General features: G+C 51.7%; 1 protein-coding gene across 1 annotated transcript; it reads right to left on the bottom strand.

The window, feature by feature from the left end:
* On the bottom strand, positions 1 to 4,980 carry ISL2 (ISL LIM homeobox 2). Its single transcript, XM_047861042.1, has 6 exons — positions 4,923 to 4,980; positions 3,886 to 4,075; positions 3,343 to 3,605; positions 1,271 to 1,554; positions 521 to 688; positions 1 to 117 (listed from the first exon to the last, which is right to left on the bottom strand). Exons 1-6 carry the CDS (start codon positions 4,978 to 4,980, stop codon positions 1 to 3), a joined length of 1,080 nt encoding a protein of 359 aa, XP_047716998.1.
* Positions 4,981 to 13,965: the final 8,985 nt, after the last annotated feature.

Below are 13,965 nucleotides of genomic sequence, written 5' to 3'. Positions count from 1 at the left end.
TCACGTCTCCACAGGACTCGGCACCATGCTGTTGGGGGTGTCCGGGAGCTGTGAGGACAGGGAGGTCACATCGCTGCCGGAGGAGTTGCCTAGTGAGCCAGACTCAGAGAAGGAGACCTGGGGATGCAGAGACACCAGGAAAAGGCAGGTGAAGAGATGCCAGAGCTGGTGCCCCCAGACCGTGTGCTCTGAGTTGAGGGTGTCCCTTAGGGACAAGCCACCGGCTGGGAGCAAGCCCTTCGGGGAAGTGGGCCAGGTCCCCAAGCGCACTCTAGGGTATTAGGGTGAGAGCTGGAGTTGGGTTAATCCCTCTACCTGCCTCTTGAGGGCTTTAATCCAGGGAGACTTGCTTTAGAGCGAATTATGTATGGGCGGAGGTGCAGTTGCAGTCCCCCCCAACGTATGCCCCCTCTCATTGTCTACGACAGGCCCCTGGGAAGTACCCCCTTCCCACCTCCACCCATCAGCCAAATCCCACCCCTCAGAGTAGTGAGGTCAGGTGGGTAGGGCAGGACCTCACCAGCTGCTGGAAGGCGGGTTGGTCCAAGTCACTCTGGAGGGCAAATTCGCTGAGGGCTTTCCACGGTGGCTGGTACGTCTGCACCTCCACTGCGCTGCCCTGAACAGCACTCTCGTGGCGGATGGGGCTGCCCGCCACGAGGGGCGTCCCGGTCAGTCCTTGGAGGCTCTGAGGGACAAGTGGAAGTGGAGGTGAGGGCCGCTCAAGTTAGGCCTTACCTCTCCCGCCGCCTTTGGCACTGAGGCCCCAGGCATTGGCCCAAGATATGGGTCCTGGTTTGGGGAGAGACGCACATTCCACCGTACCCAGGTGAGCCCTCCCTCCCCAGTTAAGATGCCCCCGACACAGAACCTCCACCATAGTCCAGCCTCAGCGTTGGCAGCCAACAGAACAAAGGGATTTGAGGCCTGTATTCCCATTTTTCAAGAGGAAAAGTGTTCAAACCAAGCCATGCCAAGAGGACACAACCCGCCGGGACTAGCGGGAGATGCATAACCATGCCTCCTGCGGCTTGGAGCTGTGCCAGCTCAGGTTTGCCGCTGGAACAAGGAGGAGACCCGACATCAGGTACAATAATTATTGAGCCTTAATCCCCAAGGCAAGCCTTTCTCTGAACGCACAAACAAACGCTTTTGGAGAGTCCAGTTGCCCCTGGATGTCCCCAGAGCCCGCCCTGAAAAGGGCACCCAGATGCTGCCGCGAGAACTCGAGGCCCCACCTGACCCGCTCCTCCGCTGCACGGTCCCTCACCGTCTTGTCGTTGTGTTGCTGCTGCTGCAGCTGCTTCATGAGGATGGATTTCTTCTTGTCTTTGCAGCGCTTGTTCTGGAACCAGACGCGGATGACCCGTGGGCTCAGGCCCGTCATCTCCACCAGCTGCTCCTTCATGAGCGCGTCGGGCCGCGGGTTGGCGGCATAGCACGTCCGCAGAGTGTGCAGCTGCTTCTCGTTGAGCACCGTCCGCACGCGGGTTGTCTTCTCCGTCTGTTTGTGCACGTGCGGGCGCAGTGAGGGCTGCCGGCCCGACGCGGGGTCTGCGAGGGCAGGGGGACAAGACGTGAGAGAGGGGCCGCCACCCGCCTGCCCCGTGCCCCACCTTGCGGCGGCTGAGCCCTCCGAGGCTCTATTTCGTTCCTTTTTCTATTCCGTTGATTTCGTTTTATTGTTCGCCTCCCTTTCCAATTGTTCGCCCTACCCCGAGGGAGCTCTGCATTTTCGTCCCTTCCCTAGTTCCCCGATCGGGCTGCCCCGCAGCGCTGTCCCCGGAGCTCCATCAGGGCGTGGGAGTCCTGCGCTACGCCGGCTGCGGGAGCAGGGTGGCCGCTCCCGGCTGTGCCTCCTCCACTTACCCGACCCTAGGAATGCCCGTTTGGGCCCTGCGGGACGAAGGAGGCCCTCCGGAAGAAGTCGGAGTTTCAGAGGAAGAAGAAGGAGGAGCTCCCGGGACTCTGAGGGGGAAGGGGACCGACAGGGGCCCAGAGCGCCGCGCAGCTTTGGGGTTAGGGGGCTTGTCTCCCGCTCTTGGGGGCCTGCGAGAGCCATTCCTCCTCGTGCAGAGACCACTGGGACAAGGCCGCGAAGACCCAGCCTGGGGTGCGGACGGTCCTTAAGGGACCAAACGTTCTTCACTGCCAGCTCTCCAGCCTCAGCTCTCGGGTCTCCTCGTTCAAGGCTCCAGCTTCCCTGGCCCGGCGCAGCTCACCCTCCCGGCCCGAGCGCAGCGGATAGCATTCTCGCTTGGCTTTGGGAACTCTCAACCCCGGGTATATAGCGCCTGACCCCCGCGCCGGCAGCCTGAAACCCGTAACACACAAAAGGGAGTACCTCTGAGACCCGAAATCCGGTGCACTCAACACCAGCTTCATCCTGTTTCACACCCCCATCCAAACTAGGTCCACACACCCATGGATAATATGCTGCACTGTTTCAATTTATATCCTCCTTCAGGCATTTCTAGGTCTGAATAAATATTTACAAATAGTCCATCCAGCTCAATTTCCTCATTCTATAGGAGAGGCAAGAGAGGACCAGAGAGGGGAGGAGCACTACAAGACCACAGAGCACCCAGAGGCTCAGCCACATCTGGAGATTGGTGCTTCAGGTCTGTGGCTGCCCAGCCTGGGGGCACCATCCTGCCCACTAACCACACACTCAGACCCCATCTCTGGGAAGCTCCTGATTAGCACCCAGGGCATCATCCTTTGAAATGTTTTCTATGACCTCAAGTCCACTGTGCCACCACACCCTCCCCACGGAAGAAGCACTCTGCTAAGTTGTTCATCAAACTGGGTCTCAAAACACAAATACAGACACCGGCTCTTTGTTGGGGCGGCTGGCCTGCTAGTTGGCAGAGCCCAGGCCCAGTTCTGGGATGGGAGATGTATTCCTTACACACATACCCCCAGGCAAACCTAGCTTTCCTCTCTGGCAGTAACACATAGTGCTTGTAATTCCCCATACAAATTTCCCAGACAGGCACTGCTAAGATTCTGTTGTCATTCACGCTCCTACTCCTGGCAGACCGTCCCACATATTCCTGATCATGGAGAACACAATTTTCGACAATTCCCCGCATGCTCACACACTCCTACACACAATCCCTGTTCATGTTGATCCACAAACGATTCCCACCCCCCTCCCCACACACACACTCTCCTGTGTTCCTAGCCACAGATCTGCACTCACACAGAAACACACAATCCTGGCAAACGGAACCGCGCACGAGTGACAACTTTTCGTCCGAGCACAAGCACTCCGGTAACACACACTCGCACGTGCACTCACAACAGCGCAGGGGGCGCCGGGCCCCGCGCGCGGCTTACCTGGCAGATGCAGGCCGCGGGCGCCGGGGAGCGGGCCGGGGCTGCGCGGGCTGCCGGCCGCGGCGCGCTCCAGCAGGAGGCCGTGGTCGGCGCGGCAGAGCAGCTCGTGCTCCCGCAGCGAGAACTCGTCGCCGGGCAGCAGCTGGCGGCTGCACACGGAGCAGCGGAAGCACTCGATGTGATACACGCTGTCCCGCGCCCTCATCACCAGATCGCTGCTGCTGAAGCCCACCTGGCACTTGGCGCACTTGATGCCGAACAGCCTGCGGGCCCAAGGCGCGGTCTGTGTCAGCGAGGGGCCTGAGGCCCGCCTCGCCTCCCGGTCTGCGACCGGCTCCGGGCACGCGGGCCCAGGACGCTTTGTGGCCCACAGGGAGCTTGCGGGGACCGACCCTCGGGGAGTTCGCAGGCCCAGACGCTCACGGCGGCATACGTTCGGAGTAGGAGTGGCCTTCTCTCCAGGCTGGGGAGCGCAGACAAGCCGCCACCCCCAGCCCCAGCCCCAGCAGGCGGTAGCTGAGCCCTGGCTCTCGCCGGCCTCACCTGACATAGTCCCGCTTGCAGTAGGTCTTCCCGTCTCTCACGAAGCACGTGCACGTCTCGTCCAGGTACTGGCTGCACTCGGCGCACTTGAGGCAGGCGGCATGCCACTCCAGGTCGGGCGACACCCGCAGGATAAATTGGTCGTGGATCTGACTCCCGCAGCCCACGCACATGGCCGTCCCGGGCTTCTCTGCCAGGGAAGGGCGCGGGACCCGCGTCAGGCCAGGCTCTCCGGACCCGGTCTGGGCCTCGGCCACGCCAACCCCAACCCAACCCAACCCGCTCGCTCCCTCGTTCCCTTTCAAGAATTGCGACTACAAGAAGGAAGTGAGCTTTCTAAACGTCCAAACAATTGGAAACGAAAAAACAAAACCTTCTGAATTTGCGGAGGCTTTTTGTCTCCTCTCCACCCCCAATTTTTATCCCGCTACTACATTCATTTGGACACAGTCATTTTATTGATATATCTTGTAACTAAAAGCTAATACGTAGGGGGGAAGAAAGAATAAAAAGACATTTAAGCACTGCGGACGCCACCGCATCAATACTGAACGGTGATGTTCCGGCATTTCCGTCCACACACTCCCTCTTACAGCGACTCCCTCCAATCCCAACACAGACACATCAGCTTTCATCGGAGTCTCCTCTCATCCTCTCTGACATTTCTTAAATATCCCATATCAAGCTAGAGAAATCTGCCTTCTTGGAAAGGCCAAAAAAGACATGCAAGCAAGCAAAAGAGCCCATATTCCCCAATCAAACCTAGTTGCCCTAGCGCAAAACAGAAGCAGGTTTCACAACCTGAGGTCAGCCTAGCAGCCTAACATTGAGAAAGAATGTTTAATTGTAAATTAAAACAACAGGATTCCAAAGGACAAGTGGCCTGCAGGAGAAATGCATTCGTTTTGTTTTTTTCTCTCCCAGTGTCCTGTCAAATAGAAGCCACTTGTAGAATCCGCTAAACATTCTTCTGCATTAGAAATAATGCATATTAAACACATACACATACACACCCACATACAGAGAGAAAGACTTACTCTTGGAATGATCCCCCATAGCACCCAGAAAAGGATAATGAAAAATAATATCCACCATGCAGAAAAGAGATGTGCGCAAAGTGTGCGGGCAGGGGCAGAAGGACGAGGGTCGCGCGCCCAGCCTCGGCTCTTTGGTAACTAACTCCTCCTGCCCCGCTGAGTTGAAGGAGCGATTCCGCACCGGCCCGCACGCAGCATGACGTCAGCACGCACTCGCCCGGGGCCGGAGCTGGGGGCGGGACCTGTGGCGTCATGAAGCTTCCCCAGAACCTCGGGGGATGCGGGGGAAGTAATGGGGACCTGGGGGCTGTAGGGCGGGGTGGCTCGGGTGGAAGGCGAGGGTGACGGGGGATTGGCTGCAAGGAAATGGACAAACCCTGATTGGCCCGGAGTGAACAATGGAGCGCAGCCCCCTCGTCCGAAATCTACAAGGATCCTCTCTCCGGCCCCCGGTCGGGCTATCCCTGCTGGACCTTGCGTCACCGCCGAGCTGGCTCCGCGGCCACCGCAGCTCTGAGCTTCCTCATGGATTTGCCGGGCAGTCTCCGCAGGCGTGCCCGAGCGGGGTGATGGATACCTGGGGAGGGGGTGGGGACGGGGGGGGGGAGGCCTCTCCTTTAAATGCTCCCTACTTTCACAAATAAAAAAATTAAAAAATCCACTCTTTTGGAACGAGAGCTAGGGGAAAGGGAGGTCTGTTTGGACATAACCATCACCGTCCAGCCGATCACCTTTCTCCTCTCGTGCGCCTTTGTCCTCAGGGTACAAGCTAGAGAGAGAAGTTAGGGAACGACCACTGGCGTTTGGATAAACTCTTTTTAGACTTCCCCCATCCGCCCGCCTGTGGAAAACTTCTCCAAGTTGGAGCATTAGATGGGTAGCGCCAGAACGCAGAATTCGAAGACGCTTGTCGGATCCTGATTCGAGCCTTGACTTGTATTTGGAGGTTTGGCGGGGTGTGTGTGTGTAAGGGAGGGGGGGTAATTTAACACGGACTCCCCTCATCTTTTCCCCACCCGAATAGCACAGCTCCTTCTAGGAACAATGCTGGGGTCGAATGTATGTCCTACTTCCCAAATAAGCGATTTTTATAAGCTCTTCTGTTTGATTTCACAAACCAACTGCAACGCAAATAATCAGAAACAAATGTAGCGCGCGGGGTAATTTACTATCTGTGCACTGGTTTGTCGGTCCTTAGAAAACCCAAGACTTTGGAGCAGAATCCAAGCATTTCTTTCTTTCAAAGAAATCGCTGTGGGTTTTGTTTGAAAGGGTTCAAAGACTGGCCCATGAATTATAAATAACATATATCTAACCATGGTGGCTGTTGTTTTCCGTTTAAAAGGTGTACCGAGAACTTGGTGCGCGCCTTGGGGTAAAATGTCAGACCCTGGCCCTATGGCCCGCGGACGGGTCGGCCTGAGGGTGCGGTCGAGCGCTGCGGCCTTTCTACTAAAAATCTAAGTCTGTTTGGCCTCAAGCTCTCGGTTGCTCTCTGGGAAAGGGGTGCAGCCAAGGGTGCAGGGAGAGACTTTGCGGAGAGTTCGGGCTAGGCTCTCCATACACACCAAACTCTCTACTTGACAATGGTCCACGCACAACCAGAGAGCGCCCACGCGCCGCCCCCGAGCTGTGTCTAGTGCTTCACGCCGGCAGTCCCGTCGTCCCGCAAGGCTTTCGATCACCGCCACTACCTTTGAAACATCTTGTCACCAGTCTGGTTCTTCCGCACAGAAGGTTCGATCGCTCTGCTGACAAGCCATTTCTTGCGTCTTTGGCTACTAGCTCCCACAAAGGGAGCTCACCCTGGGTGTGTACGGAGCAGGTCGGGGATGAGGAGGATGATGCGTTTGAATATGTTTTTGTAAATAAATGGCGTTGAGGAGCCAGGGGAAGGGCAATCTGCGCTTGTATCCTCACCAGGCTACTCTGTGACCTAATGCATCTTATTTTACTTCTCTGTCCCTCAGTTCCTCATGTGTAAAATGGGGAATAAAATAGTAGCTATCTCTACTATTGTAAGAATTAAACGATTCTCTGGAAAAGGCTTAGAATGACACTTGACGTATACTAAGTGTGCAATACGTGTTAACTGTGATAATTATCATTATGGCTATATCTTTGTGTTGGGAGCCTCTGTGTATGCTGTGTCTTTCCTGCATGGGTGCCTGTGTGTGGAGGGGAGGTCTAAATATGTCTGTGTGTATATCATCTGAAGATTTCTTTGTATATCTCACTGTGCATTTGCTCTGTGTGTCTGCTGTGGGGTGGAAAATAAAACAGTGTGGCTTGAGTGTAGTTTGCATACAGGTGATGTCTGTGTACCTGGGCATGCAGTCCTGAAATGGAGGCATGAGGTGAGCATATTGGTGAGCTAGGCTGTGTGCCTGGGCCATGAGCTTCCTCCTTAGGCCACTCTAAGCCTCTCCTGGTTTCCAGCATCTGGCCAGGAGCAAGTGACTAGTCAATAACTCAAGTTTGAAGGCCACCAGGAGAGGATGCCTCCAGCAGAATCTTAGGCCTGGACTTTAACCCTCTTCTGCCAAGAAGAGAAATTTATCACCACCTGGAAAAAAACAATCTTTGAGGCCATCTTAGGGGGAGGGGAGAAATAGTCACCTCTCCTGGAATGCCAGGAAGCCAAGTCAAGAATTAATATTTGTTCAGACCCTACCAAGTGCAAATCCCCTGTTATTAGCCTACCAAATCATGTTATGACATGGGCAATATTAGACTCATTCAATCCCCAAGGAAACTGAGGCTTCCTGAGCAGACATGACTGTTTCCAGTCACAGGGTAAGTCAGAGCTGACATTCAAAGCCAGGTCTGCCTGGTTCCATCTCCCTTGCTTCTTTCAATGTGGCCGCTGAAGACCCACAGAGGTATGGTTCTACCACTCACCCCCTTCACCTCTCTGGAGCTGTAAAGCCAGCAACCTGTTTCAGGGTCCCTCAATGTGGGTCTCCTGGGTCATAGCCACCCCTGGAAGACCAACGCAAGTGTGGGAGAAGAGAAAACAGAGAAAACTCTTACCCTGGCACAGCCACAGGGCACCATTGACCTGGCCCTGCCCTTGTTCTCTGCCTCCTGGCGGCTCCCGGGGTGCCCTTCTAGGGGAGGCAGGGGCCACAACACTCTGCACATCCCAGGCTACCACAAGCAGGAGACCTGGATGCCTGCTTTGCTGGGCTCTGGAACACTGTCTTCCCTTAGTAGAAATAGCAGCTTGAGGTCTGTAGCTCTTCATTATCCCATAAAACTAGCCCCAGCTGTGACCTTCCTCCTGGGAAGATTTCAGAAGCACAGAGAAGTCCCCTGAATTCCATCTCCCCAAATCTCCTCACCCCATCACTGCTGCCTAAAACTCTGCTCACAGTTCCACTAAAAGGTCAGCTTACTGTGCAAAGATCCTTAAGAAAGAACAGAATAACAGGTGGTCATTCATACTACAGTGATAGTGGCTCTTTCCCTGGGAACGAGACCTGAGAGAAGGAGCAGGAAAGCACAAGGTCCCAGGGTTGGGAGGTGGGTCACCAAAGCAGGCCAGCTGGCAAAAAAACCCACTTTTATTATTTTACAGTTTTGCTTAGTCAGTCCTCCCATCCTTCCTTTTCTTCTACAGTCTAAAACTGGAAAGCTGGGAGAGTTTTTAGAGCCTCTCTCTTCCAGGTCTGTGTTTGACAGAGAAGAAACAGACCACTGGAGAAGGTGGTCATCCTCTCCCTGACTGTCCATGAAAGGACAGATCCTGCTTGGGGCGCCCAGACAGCTCCCCCACATCCACACACACACACACACACACACGCACGAACACATGTGCACATGTGCATGTATATATGCACACACACATGCACACATGCATGCCCACACATGCACACACATACACACATGCATGCATGCACATGCACACATATGTGCACACACATGCACACACATACTGGACTTCCTTCCCCACTAACTGCCTTCCAGATCTTACCCACTCAAGAGACCCTCATCTGCATAAAGATGTTTTGTCTCCTTGTTTCCATGGAATCACACACATGGGGAGGAATACTGGGTATAACCTACATCTTCAACAGCAGCATCATAATAGCTATCATATCAGCCTCTTGCTTGGGGCCCCCTTCACACACATGGCTGCCCTTATACTCACATTTCTAGAAAGAAGTTACTATTGTTTAAATTATCCCTACTTCACAGATGAGGAAACTGAGGCTTGGAGAGGTTAAGTAATTTGTCCCAGGTTACAAAGCTGGCGGAGCCTTTGAACCAGCCTCTCTGCCTCCAGATCCGGCTTATGGAATCATTACACCATCTTGCTTCCTGATCATTCACAAAGGGGATGCCACAGGAATGATGCCCACCCAACACAAAGGAAGTTGATGCCAGTGAAAAGGGCATTAATCTCTACCATGAGTATCAGAAAGGAAACCGAAGCCCAGAGACCTTGCACCCAGCATGTGAGTGACAGAGATGGAGCTGGAAGCCAGGGCTTTTCCTGCTAGCATCCCTGGGGATGGGGTTCTACCCTTGCCCATCTGAGGACCAGCCCACCTGGCCCTGCCATGGCCATAGGCCTCTACTTTTCTCCCAAGGCAGTTGGAGATGTGTAGAACAGGAAAAAGAGGCCTCAGCATTCACATCATCACCCACCATCCAGTTCTGAGAACTCAGCTTTGGTGTGGCAGTTGGGCACCAAGCTTTAGAGAAAGCAACTAAGACCTGAGAAAAGGAAGAAACTTGACAAGACTCTAGGCCTTCTGACAGGCAAACCTGTGCTCTCATCTGAGGCTCTATCACCTGCCTCCCACTGACTTCCTTTGAGCAAACAGCCACCCAATGGCACCGCTGGGCCCCTCCCTTCTCCTGAACCCTTTCTATCTTCCCTGACGCCCACTGAGCACTTGCGGCAGGCTGAGTCCTGGGCTAAGTTATTGCAGACCATATCATTTAACACCCAGGTTGTCCATGAAGCCAACCCTGCCTCTAAGGCATTGAGGTAGGTTTTATAGTCATCTTTCAGCAGCTCAGAAATGAATAAACCAGTAACTGTCACATGTTAAAACAACTAGTAAGAGGTGGTACTGAGACTCAAACCCATGCCCTCGCTAGTCCATGAGACTAGTTATAAACTTGTGCTTTTGAATCTGCCCCAGATGGGACAGTGGACATGTGTCAAAGTCATTCTGTATTAAGAAAACCATAGTCTATGTTACTCTTTTCCTTGGGAGATCAATAAGATAATTATAGAAGGATGAGAAAAATGAACCCTTTTTAAAAACATAAGGGAGCTTTGTTTCTTTCCAAATCACACCCTGAAGGCAGCTGCAGGGAGAACCACCAGCTCTAGATTTTCAGGGAGAAGGCCAGGGGAAGGAGTTGTGCTTGGCAGTTTGGGGAAAAGTTGCATATTTCCTATCTTTCCAGAAGGGGGAACCCTCGCCACCTTGGCATGGCCTGGGAGTGCTTCTGAGCAGTCTGGCCCAGCACACTGGTGTTCCTGTCTTCTGCTGGTCCACATCCTCATGGGGCCTCCCTTCTAGTCACTTAGAACGAATCCCTTCCCTTACTGAGATCCAGGTAGTGGGTAAAATGAGAAAGAAAAGAAGGGAAGGAAAAAGGGAGAGACTGAGCTCCAAAGAGAAATAGATTCACCAAAGCAGGATCAGATGGTGGTTTTGCAGCAAGGCCAGCCTTTTGCAAATGGGCCAGGCTTCAGGCTGGGGCCCTGGATGGACAGGGTGTGCTTCACTGAAACAGATAACAGGTAGAAAAGAAAGGAAGATAATGGTAAGTGACAAAGAGTCTCTCCTTTGACCAAACTCCAGGTGGGCTCCTCTGAGCCCTTTTTCGACTAGGTCTCAACCTTGAACAAAACACTGGCATGGGTTCTGACAGCTCAAGGCTATATCCACAGGACCACCCTACCTGCCCACCCCCCCCCCTCCCTAAATGCCTTCCTAAGAAAACTCAAGGCTGTCAAGAGAATTTACTGTTTGTTTCTGTCAACATCTGAAGATAGGGCCCTTGTCTCCCAGCCTCTTTGGGAAGGAAGAACCTACCTTGGATAAGCAGTTAGCAAACCCACATGGGTTTCTCCTGAACCAACCCCTACTTCCTGCTTTTTGTACTTTTTCACTTCTCTGACTCTCCTGAACCCCCGTCCCCTCCCCTCCCTATTCCCTCATTCTCCCTTTAAAACAGCCAGTCACCTCTGTACAAGTCAAAGTTGAGTTCAGTGCACATGGGACTCTGCCCTGTTACTATACTATATTTCTGACTAAAATCAGTCCTTGCCACTGTACCTAGTGTCCGGCTTTGTTTACCTTTGACTAGGGGTCAGCACCGTGACCTAGACTATAACAGGAACACAAAGGAGGGACCTAGAATAGAATGGTTGGAAAGTCTTCCTGGAACCCATGGCATCTCATCTGAGCCCTGCAGGATGAGTATGATTCTTCCAGACCAAAAAGGAGAAAGGAAGAGGGAACGGTTTTGCAGAGAGAGGAAGGAGGTGTGTGAGTCATGTGCATTTTGGGGGAAATGTGAACCTGGAGTCAGGAATGATTTGGGCAGTGGCGGACACCATCCACAGCAGGTCCAGGTAGCTGGGCTGTCACAGAGGAGACAGATGACAAAAGACTGAAAGAGAAGTTTGGGTTAGACTGCAGGAAGCCTCAAATGCCAGGCTGAGGAATTCTGATGGCATTCTTTCGGCGAAGGAGAACTGTGATCCTGATGTAGTGTAAAGAAATTCAGATGGGGAAATGGCATGAACATAGCTGTTCTGTGGAAAGATGAACACATGGATGAATCAAGCAAGGCAGGAAATAAATGGGACACAAGTCAGGAAGGTGTGGGAGGAAGTGAAGGAAGAAGATGTGCTTGTGGACTTTGGGCCAGCCCCTCTCTCTCCTTAGAAATGGACAGGCTAGGAGAAAGCCTGATTTGGAAGAGGGGTGGATAGTGACCAATCTCAACCATTTACATGGGGCAACGGGAAGAATCTCTATATGTAATCCTGAGGAAAGTGGAAAAGAATATCACTGCCTTGTAACTTACTTGCTAAAGATATTGAAAAAATATATCTGGGTTCAGATCCAGACCAGCATCATAGGGAACAATCCTATATTGTGAATTGTATCTTCCTGGGGTGGGAGTAGACTTCAGGTTTTTTCTGCTGTGCTATTCTGGGCCAGTGCCCTGAAGTCAGCGAATGTAGGCATAGAATCATATTTGCCCTGACTCATGTGGTTCTAGCATTTTCCTTTAGCAGTATTTCTAGATTCAAATTAGAGGAAGTGTCAGCTATCTGCTTGACTTGAACTTTAGTGATGCCTATTTTTCATTTTATTTCCCCAGCAGGAAAACTGAATATTGCAATAGGCTCCTCCCACTGCATAGATGTGGGTGTTTAGGTTTTGCAGACTTTGGGACCCACTTCCAGCCCCCTTACCAATCATAGATGCTTGCCTTTTATGATACTAAAACAAATGGATAATCATTTATTGTATGCCCTCAAATGTGAGGATGCCTCTTCACAAAGCTATTGTCATAACCTTTAAAGGTTTTGAAGGATGTCTTTTATTCTCTCCAACACACATTCATAAGACGCTAAATACATGTGTTTTTTTTCTCAGACCACAGACTTTTCAAAGACCACAGACTTATGTCTTATTTTGTCTCTTTGTCACCTTAAAATAAACTAGGAATTATAAATGACACCAAATATTTGGCTATTGTCAAAGCCCATCCACCAACGAGTTTTCAAAAGAACACAGATAGGATCCTCTTTCACTGGAAAACATCTTCTGAAGGCTAGAGTTACCAGCAAATTCCAAAAATAGATAAAAAATGAGATAATAGAATCTGGGTTGTCACCTCTTGTCCAATGGGATTATCTGATGTCTAATCATGGACAGATTGTGATTAATGTGATTGTGGATGGGACATTAATCCGATTCAGGAGGGAATCCAGTCAGATTTTCATCTGCTCCAAATGTGTAATTGGTTTGGAGGCAGCAACAAAGCAGCTTGTACCAGATTTTGCCGCATCACGGTGATGAGGTCTATTTTGATCAGCTTGAGTTATGGGCAATATAAATTATTTATAGCCACTTTAGACATGCCTTATACTTGTAAAGACCTTCAAAACAAAATAACATTCCTCTTGCTATTGTAGGAATCTCATTCAGCTGAATCTTGAAGCCCATAGCTTGTAAAAAGCAAGGGAGAGAAAAGATTATAGGCCAGTAGGCTCATCATCAAGTACTGACTGAACATTACAAGGAACCAGAGGTTGAACCAGACTATAGAGGAGGCCAACTGTTGCATACAGGATGGTCTTGGCCCAAAAGGATTTTGCTGTAGCTGAGAAGAGAGACCCAGACTCGGGAAAGCACAAGCATCCACAGAAAGCAGTATGTGGTGAGGATCATTCAAGCTGAGCATAAAGCAGAATTCCTTCTGAACTAGGCAAGTTTCATGAAAGTGGTGGGATTTGAGCTGGGTCTGTAAAGGAGAGAAAGCTTCCACTGTAGCCTGTGAGTGAGGAGGGAAAGTGCTGGGGGCAAAAGCTGGCATGCACATGAACACTGGGTACAAGGAAGGATGGTCTGGGTGGAGGGAAGGGGAGATACTATTATTTATTGAGCAGTTACTATGTGCTATGGATGGTTCTTTATTCATCTCCTTCATTCCTCGTGTATCAGCAGGGTGCTTTGGGCTAATAGAAAGCCCAGTTAAAAGTAATACCATAAACAGGAAATGAGCAGGCTCAAACAACAAGCACAGAGGTAGGGCAGACTGTACAGTTGGATGACCCAGGGCTTCAAAGGTGTCATCAGCAGGTTTTTTTCTGTTTCCCTGTTCTAGTGTCAAGAGACTCAGCTCCATCCTAGGGATGGTTCTTATGGTCACAGAATGGCTGCCAAAATACTTGGGACCATATACCTCCTTGTCTGTGACCAGCAGGAGAAGCTGGCTTTCTGGGGCTCTCACCAAAGGTCAAGAAAGCTTCTTTTCAGAATCTCCCAGAAAACCC

The sequence above is a fragment of the Prionailurus viverrinus genome, chromosome B3 (assembly GCF_022837055.1).
Source record: "Prionailurus viverrinus isolate Anna chromosome B3, UM_Priviv_1.0, whole genome shotgun sequence".
NCBI classification, from domain to species: Eukaryota; Metazoa; Chordata; class Mammalia; order Carnivora; family Felidae; genus Prionailurus; species Prionailurus viverrinus.
This window is presented reverse-complemented; position numbering and strand designations above follow the sequence as displayed.

What these genes read in the sequence shown, in the direction of transcription:
- ISL2 (XM_047861042.1), bottom strand. Translation starts at nt 4,980, where the DNA reads ATGGTGGATATTATTTTTCATTATCCTTTTCTGGGTGCTATGGGGGAT. An exon ending in TATGGGGGATCATTCCAAGA is followed by an intron (nt 4,076 to 4,922) that starts GTAAGTCTTTCT and finishes CTTCCCTGGCAG; the next exon opens with AGAAGCCCGGGACGGCCATG. An exon ending in TGCAAGCGGGACTATGTCAG is followed by an intron (nt 3,606 to 3,885) that starts GTGAGGCCGGCG and finishes TTGGGCCCGCAG; the next exon opens with GCTGTTCGGCATCAAGTGCG.